The sequence below is a fragment of the Aquarana catesbeiana genome, linkage group LG08 (genome assembly GCF_042186555.1).
Source record: "Aquarana catesbeiana isolate 2022-GZ linkage group LG08, ASM4218655v1, whole genome shotgun sequence".
NCBI classification, from domain to species: Eukaryota; Metazoa; Chordata; class Amphibia; order Anura; family Ranidae; genus Aquarana; species Aquarana catesbeiana.
In genome coordinates, this window is record NC_133331.1 from 291,099,670 (window position 1) to 291,120,234 (window position 20,565).

Below are 20,565 nucleotides of genomic sequence, written 5' to 3' on the forward strand. Positions count from 1 at the left end.
CCAAAATTTATGAAGAAAAATTACTAATTTGCAAAATTTTATGACAGAGACAAAGAAAAATGCATTTTTTTCAAAAAAATCTATGGTCTTTTTTTAATTATAGCCCAAAAAAATCAAAAACCCACTAGTGATTAAATATCACCAAAAGAAAGCTCTATTTGTGTGAAAAAAAGGACGCAAATTTAATATGGATACAGTGTTGTATGAATGAGTAATTGTCATTCAAAGCGTGAGAGTGCTGAAAGCTGAAAATTGGTCTGGTCAGGAAGAGGGTGTAAGTGCCCGGTATTGATGTGGTTAATATACACAGTGATTTCCTATGATCGTCAGCTCCATCTTGTGGCCATAATGCAGCAGAAATACTACAATACTGCATTATTGCCATTAGAGGGCGCTGATGAGCATAGGAAATCACATTGGTCAAACAAATGTTTAACAAACAGACCTGTAAATGTTTGTGAAATTTTCCACCACAAAATGTACTCAGCCAATGAGAGGTAATGACTCCATGTTTATTTTAAAAGGCCTAGAGGACCGGCTTTTAAGTGGTGGGGTTAACGTGTTTCGTCCTGAAGGACGACTTGAGAAAACAGACCTCTTGCAAGAGTTTCAACCACAAAATATACTCAGCCAATGAGAGGTAATGACTCCATTTTTATTTTTCTCCTGCTATCAATGGCCAACACGGTACAACACTTCATCCATGTCTTTGGTGATCTCTGATCTCCTTATCAACGGTTTCTTCCATGATGAAGATCAGCCATGGAGTATATCTGAGGTGTATATCAGGGTGTGCTTCTTCCCCACATGTCCAGCAACATTCATATACAAGACATTTCCCACACTCACTAATACACCTCGAGGGTTGTGTGGGACCCCTGATGTACAGGAAGACAGGACTTCAGTAAGGAACATTTCCCTCAGTCAGACCAGGAAAGTTCATTTTCCTCCGTGTCCAATCTCAGATGACTATAAACAGAGGACTTCTGTGGGTTACACCTCCTCCAATCAGAAGAGGAGTGTGGACCTACATCCGTTTGCAATCTCACATGTGAGTCAAGACCGGACTTAGTTTTAAAACATTTATCACATTTAGGACAGGAATATGGCTTCTCCCCCGTGTGTGATCTCTGATGTTTAGAAAGAGCGCCCTTCTGTGAAAAACATTTCCCACACACAGCACAGGAAAACAGCTCCTGCCCCTTGTGACTCCTCTGATGTATAACAAATTGTGATTTTAGTATAAAACCTTTCCCACACTCAGCACAGGAATACGGCTTTTCCTCCGTGTGAAATCTCTGATGTATCTTAAGATATGACTTCCCTTTAAAACATTTCCCGCACTCAGGACAGGAATACGGCTTCTCACCTGTGTGAGTCCTTTTATGTGCATCAAAATTGTTTTTCAATCTAAAACATTTCCCGCACTCAGGACAGGAATACGGCTCCCCACGGGTGTGAGATGTTTTATGCTCAATCACTCTCAATTTAGTGCGGAAACACTTCCCGCACTCAGGACAGGAATATGGCTTCTCCCCTGTGTGCGATATCTGATGCCTGGAAAGATTGGACTTAGATGAAAAACACTTCCCGCACTCAGGGCAGGAATACGGCTTCTCCCCTGTGTGCAATCTCTGATGTATGGAAAGATAGGACTTTACAGAAAAACATTTCCCGCACTCAGGGCAGGAATACGGCTTCTCACCTGTGTGAGATCTCTGATGTATGGAAAGATAGGTTTTGTTTAAAAAACATTTCCCACACTCAGGACAGGAATATTGCTTCTCTCCTGTGTGAGTTTTTCTATGAACAGTAAGACTTTGATTATAACTGAAACACTTCCCGCACTCAGGACAGGAATATGGCTTCTCACCTATGTGATATCTTTTATGAATGTTAAAACTGAATTCAGAACGGAAAAACATCCCGCACTCAGCACAGGAAAACCTCTTATTTGTTGGAAGGACGGCACCGTCCCTCACAGTCTGAGGTTCCTCAGGATAAGAGGAATACGATGGCCTGGCACCGTCCCGCACAGTCTGAGGTTCCTCAGGATAAGAGGAATACGATGGTCCAGGACTGTCCCTCACAGTCTGAGGTTCCTCAGGATAAGAGGAATACGATGGTCCAGCACTGTCCCTCACAGTCTGAGGTTCTTTAGGATAAGAGGAATACGATGGTTCGGCTCCATCCCTCACAGTCTGAGGTTCCTCAGGATAAGAGGAATACGATGGTCCAGCACTGTCCCTCACAGTCTGAGGTTCTTTAGGATAAGAGGAATACGATGGTCCGGCACCGTCCCGCACAGTCTGAGGTTCCTCAGGATAAGAGGAATACGATGGTCCGGCACCGTCCCTCACAGTCTGAGGTTCCTCAGGGTTCGAGGAATACGATGGTCCAACCACAATATGGGGCACCACAATATACAAGATGGTGGTGTTTTCTGAATGCTGTATGATGTCCTCATCTTCTAATTTACAGTCTGGAGACAAAGTGAGACAATCCTCTGAGGTTTTCCTCATCTCCCGTCCATCTACTAAAATAGAAATACAAAGATTATTACTAGACATGAGCAGATTGGTTCCCCTAAACCAGGACTCCGCCCACATCAGGCAGCTTTGTCTCTGAGGATCTTACAATTCCCCCCTCAAGGTAACTAGTAAATGGGTCCTCTGATCTCCTACCAGTTCATTTCTTTATTCATGGACCTTAGTCAGAGAGTGAGGAAACAACGAGAACTGTCTTTTATAGGAGTGACAGTGATGAGGGGATTATAGGACGAGTGTCCCCACCCCCTCTATCACTCATTGCCATCTTCCCAACACAAGAAGTCCTGCACTTCCTTATTTAGTCCATGATTTAGGCCGGGTTCACACTGGCACAATATACGCTCCGACTTTGGGAGCACATGTCGCATTACGTGTGTAAATCAATGATTCCCTATGAGAGCCGCCTTAAGTGGTCCGACTTTGATAAAGGTTCCTGCACTACCTTGGTCCTACTTCTGATCGTTGAATATCATTGAAGTGGGATCCTTGTCCTAATCATACGATTTGCGACATCTGACATGGTGATTACAGCAGCAGTAAAAAGGAATTTATGTCACACTGGGATTGTTTTGATTGGTCAAAGGACAAGTCAGACTATCTCAAAGTCAGAGCAAAATCTTATCCTGTTCATTCAAGTCGGATAGAAGTACGACTGATATTGCAGGGCAAAGTAGGATGACAGTGGTACAACAGTCGTGAAGTACCAGTGTGAACCCGGCCTTAGTCATGAATAAGAGCGGGGCTGAGCCCCACCAGAGGTCAGAGAGTGAGGATGGGGGGAGAATAACCAAGATGAAGACTGGACTGATCCTGAAGACCACCATCATTGGGTTATTGACTCCTCCCTCATTATCACTTTCTGTTTAAGGTTCCAAAGTCTGAGAATTTTATCACATTATTATCAACATGTAAAAGTCTGAGCTCCAATCAAATCATCAGATATAAAATGTCCAGCTGGAAGAAAATCGGGGTAACAAAAGAGAACATAGTAGAGTGCCGAGGTCAGGCCTTTTTAACCACTTAAGCCCCGGACCATTTTGCTGGCCAAAGACCAGAGCACTTTTTGCAATTCGGCACTGCGTTGCTTTAACTGACAATTGCGCGGTCGTGCAGCGCTGTACCCAAACAAAATTGACGTCCTTTTTTTCCGACAAACAGAGCTTTCTTTTGGTGGTATTTGATCGCCTCTGCGGTTTTTACTTTATGCGCTATAAACAAAAAAAAGCGACAATTTTGAAAAAAAACGCATTCTTTTTTACCTTTTGCTATAATAAATATCCCCAAAAAACATTATAATAATATAATAATTTATAAAGCGCGTGCGTCGATGCGTACCCCTGATGACGTCAGTTGTGACGAAACGGCCGTAGGGTCACAACACAATACGCATGCGCGCTTTCATTTTAAACGGCGGTGGTGTCGTTTTTTTCTATCTCTGCAAGGTTGATGTTTTTATTTCTGATATTTTAAATAAAACCAGCCAAGTTTTTTCTACACCATTGGAGTCTCTCCCATTTTTCTTTTGGCATATACCATTTCTCTTTGCCGGATTTATGGAAGCCAATAGACTGCCCTATGAGAGGTGATCCTGGGACAGCACCTTGTACAGCATATCGCCAGTTGGTCATCCAGATAGGAAATCGATGCAGTGTGTCCTGGAGTGTTCCCTTGATGGTCTGCTTCTACTAAGCCTGGTTTGACCCTTCTGAATAAGGGCGGTCACAGGCTTTCCGGTAAGCCTTCAATTTTACCATTAGGTGGTGGGCAGCACTACGCGGTGGATGACCGATCCCTGACTCCTTATCGGATCTCTACACATCACTAATTTATGGACTTTATGTTTATAGATTTATTTGTTTTTTTTATATGATTTTTTTGAGCACTTAATTGTTGCAGATTTTTTGATCATTCATTGGACATTATTCTGGTTCACTATTTCGATTTATTGATTGAATCACTGATTTATTACTATCACTCACATGTGTTTATGTCACTAGTCCAGCGCTGCACTTCCTATTTCTACTCTGTTCCATGTGCCCTCATATCGGCTTTATAGTGTACAGCAGCAGGACCTTATTCATAATTTACGCTTTCACTTTTTAAATTTATTCACGCACCAAGCGCAATTCTTTTTCTTTTTATTTAATGACCCACCTGTGCTGATCTCTGTAGGAGTGTCCTCCTCTATAAATGTCCCCGTTATTCCATCCTCCTCCATAGACTGCTAATCATCCTTCACATACGTCTCTTCTTCTTCTGATTTAACCTCAAATTCTATATCGATTGGATCTCCACTCTAAACCAAGAGAATGATAGAAAATATCATCAGTTAAATAGAAGCTTTATTATTGTGACATCACATAAGAAATCAACAAATCGTATCCATAAGTCTGTGCTTTACAATCTCCGTCCCACCAACCTTGTAACAGAGAGGGATGGTGTGACCTTCATGTGTGGAATCCCGGGAATACAGAGGACGGGGACATCTCTCTGGTGGGTTTCTATAGCTGGATAACCCATCATCCTCCTCCTCTTTTATCTCCTCTTTAACCTCAACTTTAGGATCTCTCAGGTTTCCACTCTGAATATATAATAAAAATGACATCAATGGTAACAATGCAGATAATGTACAGATCCTAATGATACTATCAGTGATTGTTCCTCATCTACCTGATGATGGTGAGGGATGGTGTGACCTTCCTGTGTGGAATCCCGGGAATACAGAGGATGGGGACATCTCTCTGGTGGGTTCCTGGTATTAGGTGGCTCCATCATATCCTTGTGTCCTTCTGAAAACTCCTTCATCTCACCATACTCCTCATCCTCCTCTTTAAATTCTTCTTTAACATCAATATTATTGTCCTCAACAATTCCACTCTAAATATATAATAAGATATTTATTGTAACAAACATTCTTGTGTATAAATCATAACTACCAATAATTGTCAATCATCTACCTGATCATGCACTGCATAGTTATGATCTTCCAGTGTGGAATCCCGGGAATACAGAGGACAGGGACATCTCTCTGGTGGGTTCCTGGTGTTAGGTGGCTCCATCATATCCTTGTGTCCTTCAGAAAGTTCTTTCATCACTCCATACTCCTCATCCTCGTCTTTATACTCTTTTTTAACATCAATATTATCATCCCTGAGGATTCCACCCTGAATATATAAGACAACATTAATTGTAACAAACACAATTGTGTATAAATCATAACTACCAATAATTGTCAATCATCTACCTGATGATGGTGTGCATAGTTGTGATCATCCTGTGTGGAATCCCGGGAATACAGAGGACGGGGACATCTCTCTGGTGGGTTCCCATTACTGGATCCATCTGTAGGAAACACACACACTGACTGAATACATTGTTTCTATGTGTTTATCAGATGATGGGGGATCTAGGTGGACCCTCCGTACTGCTCTCTCCTTTACAATAAAGTCTCCTCTTACCCGGAGATGTGAGGGGCGGCTGATTGTCCATCATGATGTCCTTCCGAGCTCCGCTCAACTCTCCTATCAGCAGCTCGATGATCTCTCTGGTGACTTCCGGAATCCTCGTTTTATTTCTCTGTTCTCTCAGGGAGGGAGGTGGAGGCAATGTGATGGTCATATGATCTCCAGACTTCACAGGAGGAAAACTCTAGATTTGAACACAAAAAGTAGAATCAAATGACATTCCCAGAATCCTCCTCACCTCCCCCATCAGGTCTCCATTATATCAAAACCCCACATGGATACAATTTACCCACAAAGGGACCCAACTCTGTAGGTTAAAAGCTTGTCACAAGGAATTCTGGTGTCATTACACACAATGCAGGAGCAATAGTTTTGCTTGGCTTGTGACAGGGATATTGAGAAGAGGAGCTGTAAGGTCAGTTTGATGTCATAGGATTCTTTGACTCTAAATTGGATGGACATTGGGAGGAGGAGCTGTAGAGGTCAGTGTGATGTCATAGGATTCTCTGATTCCAGATTAAGAGACATTGGAAGGAGGAGCTGTGGAGGTAAGCGTGATGTCATAGGATTCTCTGACTCTAATTGGAGGGACATTGGAAGGAGGAGTTGCAAGGTCAGTGTGATGTCATAGGATTCTCTGACTCTGATTGGAGAGACATGGGAGGGGCGCTCTGTGAGGTTTCTGTACACTGTGGGGTTCAGCTTCAAGTGGAGAGCTTTCAGAGGGGTAATCCAAGCTGCACATAAGGTAAAGGGCTTCCCGTTTATTGGTCAGCGTGTACAGCAAACAGCAAAAAGTTTCCCGTGCAGGGGTAAGAAATACAGTCCCAAAACAAGTCCAGCAAACAGTTATGAAGCCTCCTGGCTTGTGAATAGACCTCAGTGTGTCTACTTCAGTCCTGAAGACATGTTACCTCACAGCCTGCTGGTCTCCTTTCTCACCACCAACAACAGACTAACCCAGAGAAGACAAATTATACCCCAGGTGGGGAGCAAGGTCTGGCCAGTCCTTACCCCTTCCATCCTGCTACAGACCTCTCACTCCCACCTATTTACCTTATGAACCACAAAATCTTATGGGGCAGATGCACTACATCCACAACTGACAGGGGCTGTTTGTCGCATACCTCCCCCCACTATTTGAACCTATGGGTTCGAACACAAGCTACCAACCAATGGTTTCCATAAAGGGCATCCGCATTTTTCTGATTGCGACCAGGCCGGTTCACCACTTTAAAAGAAAAATCTTGGAAGGCCAGGAACCACCAGGTAATTCTTGAATCACGGTCCTTAGCCTGGGCCAATCATTTTAAGGGAGCTTGGTCTGTTATGAGTCATAAGTGGCTCCCCAGCTGGTAGTTCCGAAGAGCCTTGAAGGACCACTTGATGGCCAAACACTCTCGCTCCACAATACTACAATTTCTTTCTGCAGGGGTCAGCTTCCGACTCGAATAGCCCACCGGGTGTTCTTCACCTACCACTTGGGACAAAACAGCCCCCAGACCTACATGTGAAGCATCGGTCTGGACTACAAATTCTTTGATGAAGTGTGGGTCTACTAGCACAGGATGTTTAAACAGGACCTCCTTCACACTTTGGAAAGCTGCTTCAGCCTCGGGATTCCACCAAATCACTACAGAGGAGCTCTTGCCCTTGGTAAGGTCACTTAAGGGTGCTGCCATTGTGGGAAAGTTTGGGATGAACCTCTGATAATATCCAACCATGCTTAGGAAGGTTCTCACTTGTTTCTTGGTGGCAGGAGCAGGCCAGTCTCTAATGGCTTCTACCTTATTGACTTTGGGATTTATTAGGCCCTTCCCAATGCTGTACCCCAGATACTGAGCACCTTCCAACCCTATGGCACACTTATTTGGGTTTGCTGTTAAGCCAGCATGTATAATGGAATTTTAATAGGTGGCTTTCCCAGTCTGTGCTCCAAATAACCACATCATCCAGATAGACTGCTGAATAGCGTTGGTGTGGACTAAGAATCTCATCCATCCATTGCAATGTAGCAGGAGCCTCATTTAGGCCAAAGCGCATCCATGTATACTGCCACAAGCCCTGTTGGGTTGCAAAAGCCGTCTTCTCTTTTGCTTCATCTGTCAGGGGAACCTGCCAATACCCTTTAGTGAGATCAAAGGTGGTTATGTACCTGGTGGAATCCAACTTCTCAACTACTTCATCAACTCGGGGCATGGGATAGGTGGCAAACTTCGACACTTTGTTCAGTTTCCGGAAGTCATTACAAAATCTTAAAGAATCCATCTGGCTTGAGAACTAAGGCTATAGGACTACACCATTCACTTTTGTACTTTTCTATCACCCCGAGGTCTACCATCCCCCATACTTATTCAGCTACTGCCTGTCTGCGGGCGTCTGGAATACGATACGGCTTAAGTCACACCCAAACCTTGTCATGTCATGTTTAATTACATTGGTGCAGCATGGCAACTCTGAGAAGAAAACTGTATTTCGCTGTAGAAACTCTCTCACCTTTTTGCGACAATGACAGACTCAGGTATCTGAACCTCACCTATGCCTTCATCTTTCTCTGGGGGCCTATCACCCAGGGCTAGGAGAGCTTCTCTATCTTTCTAGGTTTTAATTACATTTACATGATAAATCTCCTCTTTTTTTCTGCCTCTCTGGTTGGTACACCTTATAGTTACCAAACATTTTCAAGCATTTTATAGGGTCCTTTCCACTTAGCAAGGAACTTACTTTCCACTGCGGGGATTAAAACGATCCCCTGGGTGGAAAGTTCAAACCTTTGCTGACCTATTGTACACTCGACTCTACGCTTCCTGGGCTTGCTGCTTGTGTTCTCGGACAAGGGGCATCACTGAGCTCTTTCTGTCCTGCATGGCCGAGATATGTTCTATGACACACCCCGGTAGGGTCTCAGTCTCCCAGGTCTCTCTGGCAACATCTAGCAACCCTGGGGGATGCCTCCAGTGCAAAAGTTCAAGGGTGAGAACCATGTGGAAGACATTGGGACCTCTCTAATTGCAAATAACTGGCAGTAGACCATCCCAGTCTCTCCCACCTTTATCCACCACCATCTGTAACATACCCGTAAGGGTTTTGTTAAACCGTTCTACTAAACCATCTGTCTGAGGGTGGTAAACCAAAGTATGCAAGTGCTTAATATTGAACAATATACACAACTCTTTCATTACTTTTGACATAAAAGGAGTCGCTTGGTCGGTTGGAATCTCTTTTGGGATCCCTGTACGGGTAAACAAGTGGAACAACTCTTTGGTGATCGTCTTAGAAGAAGTGTTTCTTAAGGGAACAGCCTCAGTATACTGTACACGGGGAAATGCTCTGACACCGAAGGGGTTAATCTAGGTTTCCACACTATATATGTGTGTATCATCATCTGCTGGAGATAAAAGACGTCACAGTGACTATGGAGGAAGAGGACAGACATGACGGGGGGGGTTACTGGGTGTAAATAGAAAATAAGATCTTATTACCTCCTCTGCTGCCACTTCCAGCAATGTCTCCTCTCTACTTCCTCCCGGCTCACCTCTCACCCAGAACTTCCTATTTATACCGTTCATCACTTCCTGTTTGTACCTGACATCACTTCCTGTCTTCCATAGAGACTTCCTGTCTGGGTAGAAGTGAGAAGATCCCCACCTTGTAGAGCTCTGAGGAACTGCAGCCCCAAGAAACGTCTCGTAGTGTGAACACGGCCTTGTGCTGTGTGTGTATGTCCTTACAGTTGGGCTCATCTCCTTGATCACCAGCAATGGCACCAGTGGGCTACAGTAATGGGGCATAGGGGCTGACTTTTGACACTCGGGGCAAGACTCAAAATAATTGTTCCTTGGCCTTTCATATGCCTCTAAGGGGATGTGTGTGGGCCAGGTTCAACACTGTCCTCCAATAAGGGCCAGGCACCACAAATTGTAAAACATGTCATAGTTAACTGCCATATAAAAAGGAACACATTCTCCAGCCCTGGAACTACAGGGGTCCCATTGTTTACCTTCACATTTTTCTGGGCTTATTCAAGAGTAGGGTCCTGTAACTGGGTGGGCCCAAAGTTGTCCCCGGAGACCTCTAGCTTCGGCACACCCGGCAACTCTAGGGTCTCAGGGGCAACCTCCGGTTCACCCGCACAGACTGCTAGGGGAAAAGACATATTTTCATCAGGGGTCACTCCTACAGCATTTTCATCAACCTTTGGTTCAAAGGGGTTGGGAGTCCCACTAAAAATCCAGGCTCAGGAGTCTTATCTTTCCTACTGCAGAGTTCCTGGAACAGTGGGAAGTCTCCCCCCAGTATTACACTGTGCAATAGGATAGGGGACACAGCCACTTCATGGAAACCTGACCCTGAGCTGGTTTCAAAGGTCACCAGCGCTCTGGGGTACTTTCTACAGTCATCATGCACACATATCACTTCTTCCTGACACTGGGTCAACTGTTCAGGGTCCACAAGCCGGGTATGTACCAAAGTAACCAGACTTCCAGAGTCCATAAGGGCAAGCATGCTTGTCCACCTTATTTTTACAATAGAGTTTGGCATGATCTGCAACTAGGCGTGGCCGAGCAAACAAGCACATGCGCTGGACTATGCCACACTCTATGGCAAGGATATGCAATTAGCGGACCTCCAATTGTTGCAGAACTACAAGTCCCATGAGGCATAGCAAGTCTCTGACAGCCACAAGCATGACACCTAGAGGCAGAGGCATGATGGGACTTGTAGTTTTGCAACAGCTGGAGGTCCGCCAACTGCATATCCCTGCTCTATGGACTCAGAGTTCAAGGGACACTTGGCAGCAATGTGACCCCACTCTCTGCACCGCCAACATTGGGGATGCCCATAGGTATTAACTGGGGCTTCTGAGGGACTGACCCTCTGGCCACTCTCACGAATTCCCCTTTTGGACTTAACCAACTGTGCTGCCGGGTTTGACACAATGGTTACCGGAGGGTGTCTTTTGGCTGTTAGGGACCTTGAACCTGTAGACCCCACAATGAGGTCCTCTGAAGCAAAGTAGCATTCTACCAGCTCATCCTTTGAATTTGGATCAGCTTGCCTCACCCACCTCTGCAACTCAGGAGGTAGAGCTCTCAGAAACCGGTCCATCGCAACTCTCTACACCATTTGGGACCCTGTGAGTACTTCAGGCTGCAGCCACCATTTGACCAGGTTGATTAGGTCATACATTTGGGAGTGGGGAGATCCTCCTGACTTAAAACATCAGCTATGCACTCGCTGCCCCCTCACTGAGGTTGTGACTCTCAGACACCAGAAGATCTCAGCTTTTAGTTTATCATATTCTCAGACATCCTCAATGGACAAGTCGAAGTCTGCCTTTTGGGAGTCCCCTGTTATCAATGGTGCAACAAGCGCAGCCCAGCGGTCCTTAGGCCAGGCCTGCACCTCAGCAATTCTCTCAAAAGTACATAAGAAGGCCTCCACATTACTCTGGGCTGTCATCTTTTGTAGAAGGTGGCTTTTGGTGCCTGGCAGGGTGGCACCGGGGGGACCAGTGGAAACAATCGGAGTCTGGGATGATAGCCGCTGCAGCACTTCTGCTAATGCTTGTCGGTCTTTCTCGACTGCCTGAGCCAAAGCAGCAACTTGAGTCCCAGCTACCTGAGCTAAGGCAGTCACTTGAGCGTCCGTTAGGGATGAGCCGAACACCCCCCCGGTTCGCTTCGCATCCAGAACATGCGAACAGGCAAAAAATTTGTTCGAACACGTGAACACAGTCTATGGGACACAAACATGAATAATCAAAAGTGCTAATTTTAAAGGCTTATATGCAAGTTATTGTCATAAAAAGTGTTTGGGGACCCGGGTCCTGCCCCAGGGGACATGGATCCATGCAAAAAAAAAGTTTTAAAAAAGGGCCGTTTTTTCGGGAGCAGTGATTTTAATAATGCTTAAAGTGAAACAATAAAAGTGTAATATTCCTTTAAATTTCATACCTGGGGGGTGTCTATAGTATGCCTGTAAAGGGGCGCATGTTTCCCGTGTTTAGAACAGTCGGACAGCAAAATGACATTTCTAAAAGGAAAAAAAGTCATTTAAAACTACTATCGCTAGCGCTGGCTATAATGAATTGTCGGTCCGGCAATACACATAAAAGTTCATTGATAAAAACGGCATGGGAATTCCCCACAGGGGAACCCTGAACCAAAATTTAAAAAAAAAAATGCGTGGGGGTCCCCCTAAATTCTACACCAGACCCTTCAGGTCTGGTATGGATATTAAGGGGAACCCCGCGCCAAAATTTTTTTAAAAAATGGCATGGGGGTCCCCCTCAAAACCCATATCAGACCCTTCAGGTCTGGTATGGATTTTAAGGGGAACCCCGTGCCAAAATTTTTAAAAACACGGCGTGGGGTCCCCCCAAAAATCCATACCAGACCCTTACTCAAGGACGCAACCTGGCAGGCCGCAGGAAAAGAGGGGAGGACGAGAGAGCGCCCCACCCCCTCCTGAACTGTACCAGGCCACATGCCCTCAACATTGGGAGGGTGCTTTGGGGTAGCCCCCCAAAGCACCTTGTCCCCATGTTGATGGGGAGAAGGGCCTCATCCCCACAACCCTTGCCTGGTGGCTGTGGGGGTCTGTGGGCGGGGGGCTTGTTGGAATCTGGAAGCCCCCTTTAACAAGAGGACCCCCAGATCCCGGCCCCCCCTGTGTGAATTGGTAGTGGGGTACCATTTCACAAAAAAGTGTCAAAAAGGTTGAAAAACACAAGAGACGGTTTTTAACAAGTCCTTTATTAATTTCTTCTTCTTCTATATTCTTTCTTCTGGTCTTCTTCCTCCATCTTCTTCTTTTCCATCTTCTTCTTCCTTTGCTCTTCTCGTCCCACATCTTCCTCCGGCTTCTTCTCCGCTCTGTCCGCACGATCCGCCTCAGTGGGAGTCTTCCGCCGTGTGACGTTTCAGGTTCTTCTGAAACTTCTTATATAACGGAGGGCGGAGCCACCCGCTGACCCCGCCCTCCTCTAACGCACATGGACCTCCCTGTGGCTTTTCCCGTGTTGTCAGAGGGGGGCGGGGTCACCTGTTTACGTAACTGGGTGACCCCGCCCCCTCTGACAAAAGAGCGGCGGAGGCTCTTTACCACGTGATCAGCCGTGTCCAATCACGGCTGATCACGATGTCAATAGGAAAAGCCCTTGATCGGCTTTTCTTCACTCGCGTCTGACAGACATGAGTAGAGAAGAGCCGATCGGTGGCTCTCCTGACAGGAGGGGTCTGCGCTGATTGTTTATCAGCGCAGCCCCCCCGCAGATGACCACACTGGACCACCAGGGACGCCACTAGGACCACCAGGGAAGGGGGCAACATGTGGATAGCCAGATATGTACCCCATGGCCATCCACATGTGCCCAGTCTGTGCCCACTGACTGGCACCATTATAATTCAGTAATGCCACCCATCAGTGCCACCAATCAGTGTCAACAGTGCCACCCATCAGTGTCCATCTGTGCCACCTATCAGTGCCACCCATAAGTACCCATCCGTGCCACCCATAAGTGCCCATCAGTGCCGCCTATGAGTGCCCATCAGTGCCGCATACCAGTGCCACCTGTCAGTGCCCATCAGTGCCACCTATCAGTGTCCATCAGTGCCACCTCATCGCTGCCCATCAGTGCCGCCTTATCAGTGCCCGTCAGTGCAGCCATATCAGCGCCCGTCATTGAAGAAAACATACTTATTTACAAAAAATTTTAACCGAAACAAAGAAAAACTTGTTTGTTGTGCAAAAATTAAAAACCGCAGAGGTGATCAAATACCACCAAAAGAAAGCTCTATTTGTGGGAACAAAATGATAAAAAATTTGTTTGAGTACAGTGTAGCATGACCGCACAATTGTCATTCAAATTGCGACAGCGCTGAAAGCTGAAAATTGGCCTGGGTGGGAAGGTGTCTAAGTGCCTGGTATTGAAGTGGTTAAAGCAGAACTCTGGGATTTAAAAAAAATCCCCCATTAGTACACCCCCCCACCCCCACCCCACACATAACACTAAACAGTTCTTACATTTGTGAAATTTCTTACCATTTAAGAGATATGACTGATCTTCTCTCTCTCCAACTGTAATCAGACTACATTTCCCATGAATCCTTGCGATTGGAGTGAATGTGGGAGGTACACGAGGCTTGTACTCAGGCGTGAACTCACCCACTTCAACATAAATCACACCCCTCATTTTGTCCACCAGTGCCGAATGTCAGGGACCACCAGTGCAGAATGTCAGGGACCACCAGTGCCGCTTGTCAGGGACCACCAGTGCCGCTTGTCAGGGATTATTATCAGAAATCACTTGTATGACAAAGCGGGGATCTCAAGCTGTGTCAGGTATTATATATGAGAACACCGACCACTGATGTCCCGCCCCCCCGCCGTTATTATGATTGACAGCGCACTGTTCCTATACAGGCTGGACATCAGCAATCAGTGTTCTCATATAACAATACCTGACACAGTGGGAGATCATACAAGTCATTTTTGATGATAATCCTGCTCTGCACGGAGATAGCAGGCGGTGGGGGGGTGGCGGATTACAGGAGTAGAGGAAGAGGAGGAAGGAGAGAGAAGAAGGAAGACACCTCTTTCATGGGCGGCACAGACCGGGGGGCTGGGAGACCCCTTCCACCCACAACATGTCTGTTTCCTCTCCTCCCGTTTTCAGAGAACTACAAGGGGGCGTGTCAGACTACAAGGGGGCGTGTCAGACTACAAGGGGGGCGTGTCAGACCGCTGGCTGAGCCGAGGAGAGGGATAGAAGCCAGCGGTCTTACAAACAGGAAGTCACCAGGAAATAACGGGTTTTCAGCAAAGTCAGCAGCCTATTACAGAGGAACTACAGAGCTCAGAAGAACATGGATGGCAAAGTTGGTGAAGGCCGGAGATCAGCAACAAGCACATGGGGAAAAAAATTTGGCCAGATTTCTGCTTTAAGTAGTATAGACACACACAAAAGAGGTCACAGTGACTATGGAGGAAGAGGACGGACATGACGGGGGGCTTACTGGGTGTAAATAGAAATTGAGATCTTATTACCTCCTCTAATGCCAATTCCAACAACGTCACCCCTACTTTGTACCTCATGGAACTTCCTGTTCCTTTATTTAACACCACTTCCTGTTTGTTCCTGACATCACTTCCTGTCTTCCATAGAGACTTCCTGTCTGGGTAGAAGTGAGATCACCACCTTCTGGAGCTCAGAGGAACTGCAGTCCCGAGAAAGGTCTCGTAGTGTGAACACGGCCTTGTGCTGTGTGTGTATGTACTGTATATCCTTATAGATGGGGTCATCTCCACTCCCACCAAGGGGGATAGAAATATATTACTGCCTAGTCCAGACTTTCTCAGCCAGGGTTCCTCCAGAGGCTTCTAGGGGTTCCTTGAGCAATGAACAGTTTCTGGAAATAATAATGGTGCAGCGCTGATACAAAACCTGCTCACATATTTTTCTTTAATGTTCTGTAAAGAAATATGAACAAACACAATACAACTGTAAACACAATGTTCCGCTAATACATTAAAGCAATTTCTATGTGCAGGAAGTGCCAGTGCTCACAACTATGCTGCACATAATAATTACACAATACTTCAAAGTGCTCTTTTTATAATGTCCATAAATAAAGTCCACATATATATACACACACACACAATATTACCAAAAGTATTGGGACGCCTGCCTTTACACGCACATGAACTTTAATGGCATCCCAGTCTTAGTCCGTAGGGTTCAATATTGAGTTGGCTCCGCCCTTTGCAGCTGTAACAGCTTCAACTCTTCTGGGAAGGCCGTCCACAAGGTTTAGGAGGGTGTCTATGGGAATGTTTGACCATTCTAGTTCCTGGAGGCGATAGCTCTTGATCCATACTTCTATTCTGAATCCAACACAGCTAGCCCCTGGTATTCCAGTCATATATATATAGCAGGGGAAAACCTAGTTAAAACTGGTTTGAGCCACACCATGGAATAGAAAGGTCTGAGGTTCCTAACTTCCCACAGAATAATGAAGCAGATGTCTCAAACATTAAACATGTTGTGTATAGAAGTGATTACTTATACACTAACTTAATCGATAACATAAAACTATTACTAAGTTTCTTGTAAATCAATAACCTACACTACAATGCCTCCTTCCTATCTGCCAAGCAAAACCCTCCAGTGATCCCAGACAGATCTTTGGCAGACAGCTCCCCTCAGTCAGCTTCTCCTGAGTCCCTGGGTCTCTGCATTCCTCCCTCAGGTCACCCACCTGAGGCCTTACGAACAGCAGCTTCTACCTGGGAGGGCAGCATGCCCCCTCAGGCTGGACTAATCCACTCTGGAAAAAAAGACCCAGAGCTCTGTGTGCTCCCAGAATAAATATAGCATCCCAGAATGCTATCAGAGCATGCCTCCCTAGGATAGGCCAGGGCTGCATCAATATTCCAGCTGCCACCTGTATGGCTTCACACCTATCATCCAGAATCTTCTCAAGTTGCCTGGATACAGAATGAACTATCAGGCAGACTGGCAGCAGCAGAGCACACAGACCAGACCTAGCTAAATGATCACCGCTCACTGATTACAGGAAGCCAGACCATGCTTTTACCCTTAGCCAAAATTACAGCCACACCGACTACAGTGTGGCAACTAAATTTACTTATCAGAAACACACACTAACACTTACCTAACTATCTTAGCACCTACCTAGGAAGGGTGCTACTTAAACTAGTGAAGCTGATTTCTCCAGGAAGGAGAAGAGGTCCTTCCTGGAGTTTTTGGGGACCCGATGTTTGTCATTGTTGCTCCACCACACACAAGTTTGACATGTAGGGTATCAATCTACTTGGCACAACCTCATCTTTTTTATATTTTGTCAGAAAAATAGGGTCGTATATTTCATTTGTGTGCACGGAAAATACATTTAAATGTATTTGGTTTTACTGATGTGTACTGTTCATAAAATACTGAGCTAGCGACTACCGCCCTTTTATTCACCAGGGCCTCTGCTTTTAGAAAATAGATGTTTGGGGGTTTTACTTCTTCGGGCCCAAAAATGTGTATTTTAACATAAGTGCAAAAATATACAGTACTGTATATGCAAAAAAACAGCTGTAATAGTGAATGGGTTCATGAGATCGAGATGGAATCACTCCCCTGTGGTCACACATTAGAGCTCCCCCTAGCTGCAGCCTGGTAATAACATTGCTGTGAGGTCTATTCATTTATCTGCTACATACTTCCCATCTTTATATAAAAGTTTCCTGACATTTATGGACTCTATTAATTAAAAAAAAAAAAAAAAAAGGACATGAAAATCAAATAAAATGCTTGAAAATTTCATTTCTGTGAATTAGGGTTAAAAAAAAAAAGAATATCCGTTTTTGTCTTCTGTATTCATAAGTGTATGATCTTCGAGTTATTTTTATGAAACCACACCTTACGGAGGATACGGGGTCCATTTATAAAACATTTGTTGGATGAATGTGACGAGCATTTCCCCAGCTGTTACAGATTCTGGCAGTATTTTAATATGCACAGTGATTTCCTATGATCGGCAGCTCCATCTAGTGGCCATAATGCAGCAGAAATACTACAATACCGCACTGTTACCATTAGAGGGCGCTGATGATCATTGGAAATCACTGCTCACATTCATTCAACAAATGTTTAACAAACAGACCTGTAAGTGTTTGTGAAATCTTCCACCACACAATGTACTCAGCCAATGAGAGGTAATGACTCCTTTTTTATTTTAAAAGGCCTAGAGGACCGCCTTTTAAGTGGTGGGGTTAACGTGTTTCGTCCTGAAGGACGACTTGAGAGAACAGACCTCTTGCTAGAGTTTACACCACAAAATGTACTCAGCCAAAGAGAGGTAATGACTCTCTTTGCCAACACGGTACAACACTTCATCCATGTCTTTGGTGATCTCTGATCTCCTTATGAACTGTTTCTTACATGATGAAGATCAGCCATGGAGTATATCTGAGGTGTATATCAGGGTGTGCTTCTTCCGCACATGTCCAGCAACATTCATATAGAAGACATTTCCCACACTCATTAATACACCTCGAGGGTTGTGTGGGACCCCTGATGTACAGGAAGACAGGACTTCAGTGAGAAACAAATTCCCTCACTCAGACCAGGAAAGTTCATTCTCCTCCGTGTCCAATCTCAGATGACTATAAACAGAGGACTTTTGTGGGTTACACCTCCTCCAAGCAATATAGGACAGTGGACCTACCTCTGTTTGTAATCTCACATGTAAGTCAAGATCCGACTTAGTTTGAAAACATTTCTCGCATTTAGGACAGGAATATGGCTTCTTCACCGCGTGCGATCTCTGATGATCGGAAAGAGCTGTCTTCCGTGAAAAACATTTCCCGCACTCAGGACAGGAATACGGCTTTTCCCCCGTGTGCGATCTCTGATGTATAACAAATTGGGATTGTACTGTAAAACATTTCCCGCACTCAGGACAGGAATACGGCTTCTCCCCCGTGTGCAATCTCTGATGTGTGGAAAGAGTGGACTTCTGTGAAAAACATTTCCCGCACTCAGGGCAGGAATATGGCTTCTCACCCGTGTGAGATCTCTGATGTTGGAAAAGATTGGACTTGAAAGAAAAACATTTCCCGCACTCGGGGCAGGAATACGGCTTCTCACCCGTGTGAGATCTCTGATGTATGGAAAGTTGGGCTTCGTTTAAAAAACATTTCCCGCACTCAGGACAGGAATACGGCGTGTGATATCTTTTATGTGCATTAAAACCAAATCTAGTACGGAAACACATCCCGCACGCGGCACAGGAAAACCTCTTATGTGTTGGAAGGGCGGCACCGTTCCTCACAGTCTGAGGTTCCTCAGGATAAGAGGAATACGATGGTCCGGCACCGTCCCTCACAGTCTGAGGTTCCTCAGGATAAGAGGAATACGATGGTCCGGCACCGTCCCTCACAGTCTGAGGTTCCTCAGGATTAGAGGAACATGATGGTCCGGCACCGTCCCGCACAGTCTGAGGTTCCTCAGGATAAGAGGAATACGATGGTCCGGCACCGTCCCTCACAGTCTGAGGTTCCTCAGGATAAGAGGAATATGATGGTCCGGCACCGTCCCTCACAGTCTGAGGTTCCTCAGGATAAGAGGAATACGATGGTCCGGCACCGTCCCTCACAGTCTGAGGTTCCTCAGGATAAGAGGAATACGATGGTCCGGCACCGTCCCTCACAGTCTGAGGTTCCTCAGGATAAGAGGAATACGATGGTCCGGCACCGTCCCTCAAAGTCTGAGGTTCCTCAGGATAAGAGGAATACGATGGTCCATCTACACTGTGTGGGGCCGGATGGACATTTGAGATAATCGGGTTTTCTCCTGGACTATTCCCCGTATGAGATCTCTGATGTCTATAAAAATTGGACTTATCTGAAAAACATTTACCGCACTTAGGACAGGAATACGGCTTCTCCCCCGTGTGAGACCTCTGATGTTTGACCAGACCTGATTTTTGTACAAAACATTTCCTGCACTCAGGACAGGAATACAGCTTCTCTCCTGTGTGAGTTCTTTTATGCACATTAAGATTGGATTTAAAACTGAAACACTTCCCACACTCAGTACAGGGAAACCTCTTATCTGTTGGAAGGACGGCACCGTCCCTCACAGTCTGAGGTTCCTCAGGATAAGAGGAATACGATGGTCCGGCACCGTCCCGCACAGTCTGAGGTTCCTCAGGATAAGAGGAATACGATGGTCCGGCACCGTCCCGCACAGTCTGAGGTTCCTCAGGATAAGAGGAATACGATGGTCCGGCACCGTCCCTCACAGTCTGAGGTTCCTCAGGATAAGAGGAATACGATGGTCCGGCACCGTCCCTCACAGTCTGAGGTTCCTCAGGATAAGAGGAATACGATGGTCCATCTACACTGTGTGGTGCCGGATGGACATTTGAGGTAGTCGGGTTTTCTCCTGGACTATACTGTGTGATGTCCTCATCTTCTACTTTACTGTCTGGAGACAAAGTGAGACAATCCTCTGAGGTTTTCCTCATCTCCCGTCCATCTACTAAAATAGAAATGCAAAGATTATTACTAGACATGAGAAGAATTGAGTTCAGGCAGCTTTGTTGCTGAGGATCTTAACTTGTAAAAGGTTCCTCCTGACCTCCAGGATTATTGCAGTCACTGACACCAATGCTGGGGATTATTATTGCAGTCACTGACAGCAATGCTGGGGGTTATACTTGATTCTTTTGTCTGTCAGACAGGAAGCATTGGTTGAATTGGATGACTAAACCTTGGCACCTCTACCACAAAGTAGAAAATCTGAGGCTTTATTAATAATTTAAATATACCATCGAAAAGTCTAAGAAATGCAGATCTGTTCTGTATTATCTCAAGGAGAGTAATTCCCCTCCCCCAGTCCTTATACGGGGACTACACAATGATTATCCTTCATGTTGTGAAGATGGGATGGGTCCTAGTGGTTTGGCAAGAGGAAACTGGGAAGGGCTGACACCCATTGGTCGGACTTGAGTGGAATTCTGGCAGATCAAAGGGTA

At 45.6% G+C, this 20,565-nt stretch overlaps 1 protein-coding gene across 1 annotated transcript in view; it reads right to left on the reverse strand.

Moving 5' to 3' along the window:
• Window positions 1–303: 303 nt before the first annotated feature.
• The window catches only part of LOC141104997 (uncharacterized), a 155,514-nt gene continuing 135,252 nt past the window's right edge, over window positions 304–20,565 (reverse strand). The window contains exons 7-8 of the mRNA XM_073594804.1: window positions 18,413–20,069; window positions 304–1,947 (exon numbers count right to left, since the gene is read on the reverse strand). Of these exons, the coding sequence (XP_073450905.1) occupies window positions 921–1,947; window positions 18,413–20,069 (2,684 nt within the window). The 3' untranslated portion in view covers window positions 304–920. The remainder of the gene's footprint in view (window positions 1,948–18,412; window positions 20,070–20,565) is intronic.